This window comes from Lepidochelys olivacea (assembly GCF_965140295.1).
Source record: "Lepidochelys olivacea isolate rLepOli2 genome assembly, chromosome: 2".
Taxonomy (NCBI): domain Eukaryota; kingdom Metazoa; phylum Chordata; order Testudines; family Cheloniidae; genus Lepidochelys; species Lepidochelys olivacea.
The window spans coordinates 16,598,224-16,613,179 of NC_140412.1; the positions used below are offsets into that span (position 1 = coordinate 16,598,224).

The 14,956-nt window shown below is 43.2% G+C and overlaps 1 protein-coding gene across 4 annotated transcripts in view; it reads left to right on the forward strand.

The window, feature by feature from the left end:
• DNAAF11 (dynein axonemal assembly factor 11) overlaps positions 1-13,432 on the forward strand; it is a gene marked incomplete at its 5' end in the record, with an annotated part of 58,202 nt that extends 44,770 nt beyond the window's left edge. For 2 of the 4 annotated variants that reach the window (XM_084621315.1, XM_084621314.1), the window contains one exon: positions 6,916-13,432. In XM_084621315.1, the coding sequence (XP_084477441.1) occupies positions 6,916-7,099 (184 nt within the window). In that variant the 3' untranslated portion in view covers positions 7,100-13,432. Of the gene's footprint in view, positions 1-1,205; positions 1,712-6,915 lie in introns of those variants that run through there. The other 2 variants (XM_084621317.1, XM_084621316.1) reach the window with 2 other exon arrangements.
• Between the last annotated feature and the right edge of the window lie 1,524 nt (positions 13,433-14,956).

The window sequence follows — 14,956 nt, forward strand, 5'->3', positions numbered from 1 at the left end:
GGTTCTGGGAACCAACGCATCATATCAGTCCATTCTATGTTGTAATAAAAGCAGTGTTTGGTAGCAGTTTAAAAGTTCATTTTTAAGGTTAAAAATAACTTGTTAGTTTGTAGTAGATGTTGTTTTGAGTTTAATTCCGCTATTGCTTGGTTTCATTCTGTTCTAACATGGTACATCCAGATAAAAAGTCTAGGTATAAATAGTGTCTGTCATGATAATAGGATGTCTATCATGGACCTGCACACCCAGGTTTCTGAATAGTCTTACATAGGAGCATTCCCTATGATACTCTCATGTTGCACTGGATTTACCCCTTGGCTTGTATTACTGCTGATAATGCAGGAAACCTTTAGTACCCAGCTGTCTTTCTTCTGTTCAGATTATCTCAACGGAATGAACTCCCTCCCAATCTGGGACAGCTGTGCTCTAGAATCCAAGAAGCCAGTGCTCTTACCTAGAAACCCAAGGGTTCAAATCTATTAGCAAAACCAATTAACAGAGCTTCTGTTCTAAATTCGTATGAAAAAGCAGCAGCATGGATCCTGGACACTCTTCTTGAGCCCAGCGTATGGAACCAGTGGGCAAATAGTACTGTAAGGGCAATGAATGTTTAATTGTCAAGTAGTAGTGGTGAGGTACAGCTGCAAGGGCACGTCTTTTTTTAGATTACATGCATAACGAGCAGAAGATAGAATCATTACAGAGAAGGTAAATACGTCTAGACGTTCCTTGTGAGCTGCAAGCAATGCACTTAGCAATCAAGCAAAAGTGTGGCAGTGGCTAGGACAATCTGTTAGCATTGATGACTGAGGACTTCTAATTTCTTTCAGGAGGTCCATAGCAAAGTGTATTGGACTTCCCTTTTTAGAAGCAATAGATCTTTTCAGCAGAAAGACAAATGAGACCCTAGAGACACTCAAGGAGCCCAGTCAACAGCCAAGTTTCTTCTTTAGGAAGAAATATACCATCCTTCTTTAGACACCTGCTAGCACAGTCATCTCAGTTCCAAGTGTTTCAAACCAGTCTTCCTAAGCACCATGTGAGCTTTCAACAGGTGGGTGATCCTCTTTAGCTCCTTTGGTTCCACCTGCATAGTAGAGCATTAGACAACAGTTAAAGTGGACATCCCTGAGGCCCTGCACTAAATCTGGGTATAGAATCCAGTCATTTTTCATTTGGAAACCATCTTTTTTTTTTCCTTGCAGCCTTAAGTGAAAGAAGGTTCGTCGGTGGTATGGGAAGGAGGCGTACAGTGTGGCCTTTCTATAATTTCTGATACCTGATGATCCAGAGATACTCCATGCCACAAGGATAACAAGTTGTGCCCACAAAAAGGGAATCTGGGACTCAATCCAATTGATAATATTCTCCTAAATCCCCACAATACTTTTTGTAAACATGCCTTTTCTGAGTGCAGATATTGATTTACTTTGTTGGAGGCAAACTACACATTTACAATCAAAACGGAAATAGGAAAGAGGTACTTTGAATGTACAGAGCTTATCAAGAAAAGAAAAAGTTTTGACCCCTGTAGCTGACAAGTAGCTACAGTAACTATCCAGACATTAAAGAATCCTGAATAGCTGTCTCTTAGATTACAGGAGAGCATTCATTACAACAATTACACTTGAGGATTACAGAACTCTCAGCTAAATTCTTCTTCACAAACATACAATCTGTTAGACCACAGTGTTTGAAAACCTCTTTAACTCTGCTATCTTGAATACATGATAATACAGTCATCACTTCTGCTACCTACACAAGATCTATTCTGAGATTTTATACAAAACTACTATTTATAAAGGGAACATAAAATTTTCAGCAATTAAAGAGACAACTTTTCCTTTTTGGTGGGAGGAGTCAGAGGTTCAGGTTGGAAGTAAGGCAAAAATAAGTTTTAACTCCCCTCTCCCCCCAAAAAACACCTTTGAACATACAAGCATGCACACCCTTGAATCTCCTTCAATATCCCATGGGAGGATTTATTTAGCTTGTTTCCACTGGAATTCAGGAAAATCCTGGGACTGTTTCTATTGGACTTTGGGTCAGTAACATTTTGCTTTTAAATATCCAAAAACCTTAATTTGGGGCCACATTTGACATGATACCATCTCTTTAATCAGAAGAGCAGATTGGGCAGGAGAAACCATAAAATGCTGCTTCAGCACACGAATTCCTCGGGGCAGAAAGCTTGCAGATGAGGCCTCATAGTAGCAGAGGAGCTGTGCACCACCAGCCACTTACTGAGTATTTGGAGAGGTGTATTTCAGTCCAAGTGTGCTTGTTCCAGCTTCAACTGTGGAATGGTAAAGACTCCTACAGCTGGGTCAGGGCCTTTTAAACAACAGGGTTACTGTTACAAAGTGATTACTTACCAGGTATATGAACTTGGACTCCTGGAGCGCCGGTCGGGCAAAGTGGGGCAAGCCCCTGTGTCCCGACCCTGTTCCCCAGGTGGAGCACCAGGCAGAGCAGAGCAAGCCCCTGCGTCCTGACCCCGCTCCCCGACTGGAGCACCTGGCAGGCAGGCAGAGCAGGGCAAGCCCCCTGCGCCCTGATCCCGCTCCTCAGCTCAAGCACCGGGCAGGTGAACAAAGTGTGGCAAACCCCTGTGCCCTGACCCCGCTCCCTGGCAGGAGCATTGGGCAGAGCGGGTTGGGGCACCAAGGCGCCTAAATTTGCTGGGGCCATTGGGCACAGGCCCCATTTTCCCAGCGGCTAATCCGCTACTGATCTCTGAAAGACTATATTAGAAGAAAATGGTTTATGAATCATCTGCCAAAATATGGAATACATACCATGCTTTGTTGAGTGGGACAATGAGAAGCCAGTAAGACTCAATGGTATAGAGTTGGTTTGTGTGACAATTTAAATACCTTGGTTCATTGTTGAGCCATAATGGGAATGTGGATGCAGATGTTAGGGGCTGCTTTGAAGAGCGCTTGGTGTAAATGTAGGGAATTGACAGAATAAGAGTATGCCAAGTAAACTAAGGAACAAAGTATATAAGGTCACAATAAGGCCATCATGACATGTGGGTTGGAATTCTGGCCAGTGAGGAACAGAGAAGAACAACTATTTCACACAGACAAACTGAGAATGCTCAAGTGGACGCTGACTAAGATTAGAGTTGACATGCTACACAATGAAATGGTATGAGCCATGATTCAGTAGCCCCCCCCCCATCACAGAGAAGCTGAGGGAGTAATGACTGAGATGGCTAGGTCATGTGAGACAGTGAGGCGTGGGATGTGTTGGCCAGAGACTACAAGAACTAATAGTCATGGGTCAAAAACCACAAGGAGGATCTAGAAAAAGGTGGTTCAAGATGCTCAAGGAGGACCTGAAGAAGGTTGGTGTCAGCTTTGAAGACACACTTGGCAAGAACACTTGGAGATGAAGTACACAGAGCCTCTGATCCCAGTTAATGGGACTCGGTGAAGAAGAATCAATCACAAATTACTGGGAATGGGTTAGAGTTTTTCTGTTTTTTCTAACTGAGGGTGCCCCCTGCTCCCTCTAGTCCTCCCACACAGGAGGCATCCAGAATGTAGACGTAGTGCTCCTTTAAAGTTATAATAGGAATTAATTTACATCACACATCTTCTAAACATTTTCAGATGATTAATCCATAAAATAGTTTTCTTCTTAACCAGTGTGCTCCAGTCCACTGATGTTTATTCAAAGGAAGAGATTTATTTCTATGCATGCCAACAAATTAGCTGTTTAATTTAATTAGTTATTTTTAAAATGCTAGGTCTAAATATGACACTGCAGAAAGTATAAGAACACTTAATCTCTGCTGATGGAGTGATAATGATATCAATGCGTTCATTAAGAAAACAACAAATTATGCTAAGCGTTATTTCAAAAACATCCCTAACATGGATTGAATGAATGTATTATGCATTCTAGTTTTTACTGTGCTTTGAATAATGGCTTGCTATAAAGTTCTAACGCCTGTCAAAAATCTTTAAGAATCATATTGTCAAAAGTAATAAGCACCAGACATACACAGAACACTCAGTTTAAATATAATGTATTTGCTTGCTAAAAAAATGTTCTCTTCATTTCTGCTTTCCAGGGACTGCATTCCTGATCTGTTCCTGGCAAAAGCATCACACAGACAGACGAACCCTTTATTCCCCCCCTCCAGATTTGAAAGTATTCTGTCTTCTCATTGGTCATTTTGGTCAGGTGCCAGCGAGGTTATCTTAGCTTCTTAACCCTTTACAGGTGAAAGGATTTTGCCTCTGGCCAGGAGGGATTTTATAGCACTGTATACAGAAAGGTGGTTACCCTTCCCTTTATTTTTATGACAGGTACCAATGTCTCTTCTGGTACCTGAACAGCTGGTGTGGACAAGATCTATGTCCTCTCAGCACTGCCAGTGGCACTGAGCTGGTTGGCACCACCGGATTTCTGGCACTCAAAGGACCTCTGCGTAACTGATGTTCTGGAATCTCCTCTCCTCAGTACCAGGACCTCCGCACCAAGTCTCCACTCAGCACAGGAGTCTTTCCTGCTTCCTTGCCATTCTCCCCCAGTCTCCAGTTCAGACTCAGATAGTGAACCAGAGAACAGGATATCACAGTACTCCTCCCAAGCCCTTTATGGTGCCCGATTCCAGCAAGCGTCCCGGGCATATCTTCAGATGGCCCCAGTGCTGCTGTCCTGGTACGGCCATCCATGGGTACCACCACCAGGCTCCGTGCCATATTAGGAGCCCTGGCCTGCATACTGCACCCAGGCCTCTCAGGCTTCTAGTCCCACCCATGAGTCCATGAAACACATTTCCTCGGCCCCAGCAACCAAGACTTTGGAGTCCCTAGAAGGAATCTTGGAGAAGTGTGAGGGCGACGTTCAGAATGAGGGGAACCCAAAAACTATATCCTCCTCTTCCCCAGACGAGTCTGTCGTGCCTCTTCCACCATCCCTCTTCCACCATTCCTCTTCAAAAGTAGCCCTCCCTATGAATGAAGCCCTTCTTGACCCCTTGAGAACAATATGGCAGACCCCAGCATCGGTCACACCGACTTACAAGCAAACAGACAAAAAGTACTATGTCCCGGTGAGAGAAACAGGGTTCCTCTTCTCCCACCCTCCACCCAACTCCATCATGGTGGATGCTGTCAATTCTTGTGGCCATCAACACCACATGAGGTCCACTCCCTACGATAGGTGCTGAAAGCATCTGGACCTATTTGGTAAGAGGGCGTAATTCCTCGGCCACACTTCAGTTTCAAATTGTCAACTACCAAGCACTTACAGTGAAATACCATTATATGAATTACTCGAAATAGAACAACTTTATTGAGCAGCTGCCCAAGACATATCGCAAACAATTTAAGGTCATCAGCCAAGAAGGGCAGCTAGTAGCAAAGACAATGCCACAGTCTGCCCTCCACATGGCTGATACTGCAGCCAGATCCATCTCCACGGTAGTGGTGATGTGACATGCCTCTTGGCTCCAGCTGTCAGGTTGCCCAAAGGAGGTGCAGGCAACCGTCAAAGATCTTCTTCCCTTTGAGGACACTAAGCTCTTTGCGGAGAAAACTGCGGAGAAAACCCTTCACACTTTGAACGATTCTCAGGCCACTCGCCATTCGCTGGGCATCTACGGGACAAAAGAGAAAATTTAGTCTGCAGTCCCAGCATAAGCCCCGCATTTCCCAATATCCGGCTCAACAATACTACAAGCCACGGAGAAAGAAAACTAAATTCTCCAGATGTAAACCATCTGGCCAGCAATCCTTCTCGTCCCAGCCTTCCACATCTAAACACCAGTTTTGACGTGTTGGTCGAAGTGCTGATAGACCACTCCCCACAACCACTACAACCGACCATCACTATCCACCCATTTGACCACTGTCTGGCATTGTTCTTCAGCACCTGGGAGCATATAACATCAGACCGATGGCTCCTAGAGATCATTTGCCATGGATAATCTATCCATTTTACCTCCCTGCATCCTCTACAACACCCTTCCCCGTCCCTCTTCAGGGAGCCTTCTCATGAGAGTTTACTATGTCAAGAGGTAGACTGTCTCCTCCAGTTAGAACCATAGAACCAGTACCTCAACATCTATAAAGCAAAGAGTTCTACTCTAATACCCAGGAAGGAGGAAGGCTGGAGACTCATATTAGACCTTAGCGCTCTCAACAAGTTTGTCAAAGCTTAGAAATTCAGGATGGTCACTTAGCAATGATCATTTCAGCGTTGGAACAGGGAGACTGGTTTTTGGCCCTCGACCTCCAGGACGCATATTTTCACATCTCAGTCTTATCGACTCTCAGACGATTTCTCAGATTCACCCTGGGACAAGATCACTACCAGTACAGGGCATTCCCCTTCAGGTTATCTTTGGCCCCGAGAGTATTTCCAAAGTTCTCTCAGTAGTGGCAACCGACTTATGCTCACAAGGGATCATGATTTTCCCTTACCTGGATGATTGCCTCAGCCCCCCAGAGGCAATACTGCTTGGGAGTCACCTACAGTGAAGCACCCATAGAGACACTACTCAAAGAAGAATCCCTGCCCCAAGTGGAGACAGTGCTATGTCAATGGGAAGGCTGCTCCCGTTGACAATAGCTACTACCTCTCAGGGAGGTGGTGTATCTATGCCAAGGAGAGAAACTCTCTCTTCAGCATAGATAGTGTCTTCACTAAGCACTACAGCAGTGCAGCTTCACCAGTGCACATGTGTTGCTGCAGCGCTGTAAGCATACACAAGCTCTGAGACTCCCTTTTGAATGAACAATCAATTCACAATAGTGACATTTCTTAATCCTCCTCAAAACTCCTGGTGACTTCTATGGGAATTGGGGAATTTGGGAAGCAGTCCCAAATTTCTGTTGCTACATGTGATGTTGAAATGAAGTTTTATTTATAACCATCTGATCTCCTTTGTTACAGGGAGCAAGTTGAGAAACTAGAAGTGGATCCCAGCAAATATTCATTCCCTGATGTGGCAAACATAATCCAAGAAAAGGAGCGAATTGGGCAAGGACCTATTAATCTGCAGCAACAAAAGGTTATAGACACTGAGAATAGTTGTGTTGACTTTGAAGATAACCAAGATGTTCCACCCTTAATATGAAATGTTACTGTAGGGTTCCATTGTTTGTTACCCATGTGACCCACAGATTACGTGAACAGTTTTCTTGACTCAAATTTTGCAGCAGCATCTTCTGACGTTACAAAATATTATTTCAGCTCTTACTGTAAACTGACTTTTGTTATACTTGTGCTTTATCTTGCTGCTGCCTTTTGTTATATTAGGAACAATATGCCTTTCATAAACTGTTTTCCAATTATTTATTTATATAGTGGTATGGCTCAAACACCCCGATCAGTATTGGGGTCCCATTGAATTTGGCACTGTACAAACCCACAGTCCAACTTCAGATGAGATGTCAAATGAGTGTGACAATCAGTGAGAAGAAAGAGGAGGGCAACAGTAATAAGATCATCATAGGCTGAGCCACAGGGTGCTTAGAAGTCCCCAAGTGTTCTTCCACTTTCTTCCTTCTTGTGCAGAGAAGCAGCAAAGAAAGTCCATCATTTGGCTATGAAGCATATAACCCTTCTGGATCTGGATCCAGGATCTGTTACTCAGCCATCAGCATGCAGAGGCACACCCAGCAAAGTTAAGTGAATGCTCTCCCAAGCCGCTCATTAACTGCATACAAGGAAACCCCAGCAAATCCCCCGCAGCCCCGGTCTTGCACCCCAGTGCGTCTTACCCTGCTCAAGACCTTCTTGATCAATGCAAGCTCATTAATTAGTTCGCCACTCCTTCAAAGGGTAGTGGACATGCACCAGCCTCTGTAATCTGAGCAGACCCCCTCTCCAAGCACTTTAATCTAAACCAATTAGTTTGTCTAAACCTCAAAATAAGTTTATTAAACTAGAGAAAGATAGATTTTACATGATTATAAGTGGTAGGCATAAAGGTCAGAGTTGGTTACATATGAAATAAAGCAAACACTCATTCTAAATCCTAAACTTTATCAGGCTAAGCAAGATCTGAACCAACCAGTTTCTTTCACCCTACTGGACGTTGCAGACACTTTTCAGTTCAGTTTATACTAACTAGAAAGCATTCTAGTTAGGATCATCCCTTCACCCCAGTTCAAGGAGACTTCTGTTTGTCTTCCAAACTATCTTGCTTCCAGGTGGGGAGGAGAGAGAGGCCCTGTGGTGATGTCACTGTCCCTCATTTATACTTTTCACCAGGTGCTGGAAAAATCCATGCTGTGTCAGACAGTACCCAGGGTATATGTGAGCTGCTGACCATCCTTCATTATGAATGGTAAATTTTTGCTTGTAGCTTTTGTCTACGTGAGGTTTGGCATGTAAGGTCTCTGTGTTCGCAGTTTCTTTGTCCTCTCTGAGGGGCTAGTCTTGGGCATTTCCTAGACTCACAACATGTTTCAATAACTGTGACATTCTATACCTGGGGGAATGTCCTGTAACCCCCATATTCCTCATTTTCATATAATCATGGTCTTACATATAAAGCATGCCTTGTAAGGTATCAAGGGAAAGGTTATGATCTGCTGAAAGTTATTTCTCTATCCATATATGTATATCATTAATGCATATGAAATTATGAGAATTGTGTTGTTTGGTTGTCACTAAAACATGCTGTAAGTTGGGGAATCAGCCAGATAGTAGCTCCCCAGAGGCAACAGAAAGTAACCAACACCCGGGCAGGGTGTCAAACAACTCATCAAAAACCATTGTCCAGCAAGGGAGCAATGACTCACCTGCATGAGGCCACACCAGAGGAATTGCTGAACCTGGCCTGGAGACTCAGCAATGTCCCCAGACATGCCTGGACTTGTGCTCCCCAAGCACAAGGGACTGAGGTTATAAAACAGAATACAACGGCCACATGCGGGGCCTTTCTCCTGCCTCCACCTATGCTGCAAGCAACAAAGACACTGAGAAGGGGACAAGACTCCAACAGAAGAGATTGGCTCAGGTTTAAGGGACAGACCTGTATATTAAGGACTGCAATATCCAGTGGGGTGAGAAAAATTGCTTAAGCTAGATATTGCCCAGTCTAACAGGGTTGAGAGTTTAGACTGCGTGCTTATATTTTATTTTATTTTATTTTGGTAACTAACTCTGACTTTTTGCCTATCACTTAATATCACTTAAAATCTATCTTTTGTAGTCAATAAATTTGTTTAACTGTTTATCTTTACCAGTGAGTTTGCCTAAAGTGTGTGGCAAATGTGCTCAGGTTAGCAAAGGCTGGTGTATATCCACTTTCCATTGATGAAGTGGTGAACCAATTAATAAATTTGCACTGCTCGTCTTGAGCAGTGTAAGACGGTATATTCCTGGGGAACAGTGCTGGGAGCTGGTCGGATTTGGCTTGTGCCTTTCCCCGTGTGATTCATGAGTGGCTCTGGGAGCATTCATGCAATCTAGCTGAGTGTGGGGCTCCATATGCTGTTGTGCTGAGTGATCACAGCGCCTGGAGGGGCTTGCTGCTGGTCACTAGCAAAGCATTGTGAGAGACAGCCCAGGCTGAACAGAGTTAAGGGGGCACAGAGGTCCCACAGTCCCAGGCTGCACCCCGGGGATCCTGTCACAGTAACAAACATAGAAAAATGTCATAACTTCATATGGTGATACATAAATACCCCGGGGATCCTGTCACAGTAACAAACATAGAAAAATGTCATAACTTCATATGGTGATACATAAATTTCAACAGGTTCATCAAATCAGAACTTTTCAAATATACCTTACAAGGCATACTTTGTATAAAACATATCAAAATCATATAATGGTGGTGAATGTAGTTACAGGAGGTTACATGGGGTACAGTATGTCACAATAGTATGATGTGACTGCCTACAATGGCATATAACTGATCTGTGACTGCCAGCAGCAAATATCTCCAGTGGCGGGGGATGGAACTCTAGATGGGGAAGGCTCTGAGTTACCACAGAGAATTCTTTCACTGTTGTCTAGCTGGTGGGTCTTGGCCTCATACTCAGGACCCAACTGAGTGCCATATTTGGGGTCAGGAAGGAATTTTCCCCCAGGTCAGATTGGCAGAGACTCGCGGGGAGGGAGGTTCTCCTTCCTCTGCAGAATGGGGCACGGGTCATTTGCAGGTTTAAACTAGTGTAAATGGTAGACTCTCTGTAACTTGAAGTCTTTAATCATGATCTGAGGACTTCAGTAACTCAGCCAGAAGTTAGGGGTCTATTACAGGAGTAGGAGGGTGAGGTTCTGTGGCCTGCAACGTGCAGGAGATCAGACTAGATGATCGTGATGGTCCCTTCTGACAATAAAATCTGAATGTTTGAGAACAGTAACTCCACCAACACAACAAACAGCATTCCAGAGCTTGTGACATCAGTGGGGTTCCTGAGTCCTGTAAGAGAGCCACCTATTGTAATGATGGGAGGAGTCACTGCTGGGCAACGTGTCCCCAAAGATCTGGCAGTGTGGAAGGATGGGAAGAAATCAGCTAAATGCTTCCCCTACCCCCTGTTACTGCTATTCTCCCCTAGCTTCCCACAACTGCAGGATTCAAATAGGAGAAGGTGGAATTCTCCCCTGTGATTGGACTTGTGGAGGGAGTCAGGTTGGGGCAGCAGGAGTGAGTTGCTCCCACCCTGCCTTCCCGAAGTGTTCCAGTGACCATGGGATCCTGCAAATAGGTTTTTTCTTCAGCCAGTGGATTACACCCAATGGGTTGGAACAGGCTGCATTAAAAAAAATAATGCATTCTGGGAGATCATATCAGAATGAATCTAGCTGCTGAAACTTGGCAAGACCAATTTTGTCATTTAAGGTACATTTACATTTGTGTTCTGAATGTCTCTCTTGGCCTTTTAGTTAAGGCATTGATCACATATGCCTGTAGTACCAGGCATTTACCATTTTTAAAATGTGCAGGTGTCCTCTACTTTAAAAGCTCCAAAAAGAATATAAAGTGAGGACAGAGACGGATCTATATAAGCTTGTCACTAATTATCTCATAAAATAAATAATGTTGCTATGTAAAAGAAACCCTAACGATTTGCTCCATATAAACTGGAACTTGCTTCCTCTTGCACTCAAATTGCTTCTTCTCCAAAGCAGTGCAAAAACAAATGAAAATGGCTCTTGGTCCTTTCAAAATGAGATACTGCGAGCAAATTAAACAAACTCAGAAGAAATCAAAGAAGGTTTGTCTTTAGATGCTGCTTTGATCTTTAAGACTGAAAATTAAAAGATTAGCTGCATTCACAACTGAACCATCAAAGAAATCCTTTAAATTGATATATATATTTCCTTAAAATAGCAACTAGGTTTGTATAGCTCCCCTAATACCATCAGCAATCAAAGTTAATTTCTTGATCCCATAGTTTGAAACAAAAGTTTTGCTTTGCGCTTCTGAATGTACAGCACATCCTTACCCAAAAGGATAGTAAACGATAAATTCACATTTGGCTTTCCAGTTCGCAGGAAAGCATCGATTTATTTTCATGGTGAATGGTGATAAAAAACTAGATTCTGCTCTCAGATTTGTGGATGCAGCTTTCATTGAAGTCAGTTTCTGTACATGGAATGCATGTTGGCAGCGTCTACTAAGTTCAATGTGAGCCTCTCAGCCAAGGGCAAAATTTGGCTTAGAATTATACCATATATACTTATATCAGCCTCACCTTTTAAGTAATGATTACTAGTCTAATCCGCAGGGACAAATGTTAATTAATGGCATTCTTATTAGATAACTGTAGTACTTTTTCCTCCCATGGAAACTCAGAAATTATAGGTTTCAGAGTAGCAGCGGTGTTACTGCTGCTGTTCATGCATCCGATGAAGTGAGCTGTAGCTCACGAAAGCTTATACTCAAATACATTTGTTAGTCTCTAAGGTGCCACAAGTACTCCTTTTCTTTTTTCAGGAATTATACTATCACAGTCACAACCATGACAGAAACAGAGGAGTTTTTAGCATATCATCTGGATATGTTTTGTTAAACCTCAACATCCTAATTTTAGCCACTGGGTACTGTATACATATCATTTTACTGAAGTTAAAGACAGCCATGTTTCATTACCTTTCATTATTTTCAGAGATTCTCACCAAAGCCACTCTTCCCTTCATAGTTAGTTATAGCTGTGCAACCCGCACAGTCATCAAAATAGTAGATGGACTCATGGTGGTATTATAACCTGATGACTCGTGAAATTCCACTGCATGCAGAAAACCCACTGATTTATGGTCAACCTTAACAAAGAGAGCTCCCCTGCCTCTTCACAGAGAAAATTCAAGAGCAAACCGACCCATTCACATGCCCTCTTTGTACTCGTACATACTTTTCTAGTAGCCCAGGATGTCAATAATGAACAAATGATGATCACAATTTTGATAGTATAAAGTCCTTGATCATCCAAAAAGCTCAGACGATGGAAAGTAAATGTTGCCTCTGTCTGTGCGTAGGCTCTGATTATAAATAAAAATGCATTCTAACCTCCATAAAGTGCTTTCCAGTTTTGCATAGACTATATTATGGATAGATGGTCTTTCACAAATTGCTGTTTATCAACGAGAAACTGCGAGACTGTCCAGTCATCTTGGTTTGTGGGATGTAAATTGATATTTTTTCCTCCGTTATAGTTTGAAATGGATATAGGATGTAAGAAAAGGAGTTTCATAGTTGTGCTCTGTATGCTATTAGCTGAAAGGGAAATATAAGGATCACAAAGACATTGAGCCAAATTATTGGTGGTGTCAGTCCCTGGCCTATAACCAGCCTTGAATTTGCACACCGTATAATCTATTGCAATCTCCTTTAGGATTTTTCCATTTCAGCCCTTAATTGACTTGATTTTTTCCAGTCTTAGATTTGTGTTATGTAACCCCCTCAACCCTAAAATCTCCTTAATCTGCTCTAATCTAAAAAATTAAGGCATAAAAATGGTACTTTCTTGTTCAAGAATCCTCCTGTATCCTCTCTGTGCATTCAGAGTCATATCTCTGACTTTACTACCTAAAATAAGATTGTACTATATTTTACTCCAGGTTCTTCTCTAATGAGAGAGCTGGATTTTTCTGGCTCACACATCAAAACAGTTCATGTTGTAGAATCTCTATTGTTGATATGTGAACTGAAGAACAGTTTACTCTCAGATTCTAGGCTGAGTAGTATGCAGATGGCAGGGTCGTTCACCATTCAGTATGTAGAGTGTGGGTGGAGATGATGATCGATTGCCATACTGGAAATATAGATGACATACGATGGGTAAGGTAAGGCATGGTTTTTGTTCTATAAAGTGGGGTTATTCCATGGCCCTGGAATTTGCCATGAAAGCTACCTCTTGCTCCAGAACTGTGCAATAGAATCTTAGCTTTCATTAAAAAATAATAATAATTCTGTTGATGCATTACACAAAAAAATGTCTTGTTTGCTTTTCCAGAGCTATGTTGGTTCTGTGGGGCTGATAAGAATAGAAAGCAGAAAAGAATCTTATTTCCTAAACAAATTTGAAGTAAAGCTGCATATTAAGTGTTTCCTTTATTACAATTATATTGTAAAGTATTGTAGCAAATTGCCGGTATGATTATGATGGGTCCCGCGCTTCCTCTTCTTGGGAATGGTGGCGGGGGGGTTCAGGGTGCAGTTTCCTGCCCCTGAGCTAGGGTATTTACTGTCCCACTATTAATCCAGGGAAGGGTAGTGGAGAGGGAGGGACCCAGGCCCACCCTCTACTCTGCGTCCCAGCCCAGGGGCCCTAGGGATAGTGGTAAACCACTTGAACTAGCGCTTCCTTCCCCTGGGCTACTTCCCTCTCCTGCTCTTCAGCTTGTGGGGCTTCCTGCCCTCTCTCTCTCTGCACAAGCCGGGTGTTTCTTTACCTAGGGTCTTGGTCTTCTAGCCAGCCACAGCACTTCTCCAAACTGCACTCTGCTCCAACTCCTTCCCCTGGCTGATTGAAGCAGGGGGGTTTTTACCAGGTGACTAGCTTCAGGTGCTTTTAATTAATCTATAGAAACCTTTCTTCCCTCTACAGGGAATAAGGCTTCTCCTCATCCTGGGACTTATATATCTCTCCTCTACCACTCTCCTGCTGCCTTCTGGCCATGCTGTAGCACATTATATACTAAAATATCAATTGACCTATCAGAATTTTCTGTTGTCTGTAGTCTTAGAAGTTAGGTCATTGCATCACTGAATCTATTTTAAAACACAAGATGTCTGCTCATCTGTTTGTTTCTGACCTGGCTTTCCTCAGGAACAAGCCTGTCAATAGCAAACAAACTTTTTGTTGGTTAATGAATTGTAAAAAGATGCCTCAAGGTATCCAGACCATTCCTCTTTGTCGGAACACCCGCTGAAGACCATCTGTTCGCTTTCAAAGCTATGCCGGGTTTGAAGCTGTAATCTCACTTCTACATTCCTGTTTACCCAAAACTTTTCTATTGATGTTTTCAAAGAGCAGTGTTTAGTACGTCTAAGTTTTGGACAGACCCTTCCAGGTTCTTTTTCGTACATGCTGCTTTATCGATATCATGCTCTGCTCAGAGATCTGATGTCTAGTGTGTGTGAAGCAAGACACCAAAATAAACTCACCAAGATTGCTGTAATCCCAACTGAATCACAATGAGGGCCAAAGTCTGGTTTACCAACCAGAGGTGAGCAGGGGGAGGAGGTGGCAGTTGCAATGTAATGCTTGTGTGGTGGTGATCAGAAGTGCTTGGCCTGGACAGAGCAAATGCAGTCAGACTACTCTGGGGGCTGAGTGGAGCATGCTGAGCAGCAGAAGCATTTCACAGAACTGTGCAGCATGAGTTTGGCCACCAGCAGGTGCACAGGTGCATTGCCCCCGGGCCACCAATCTAATTAGCTGCCCCCCTTTGCAATGAGGAACACTGCTATGTGTATCAACTGGCCATAGATCCTCAAATTCAAGACCACTGTGTCTGTATTCTGGAG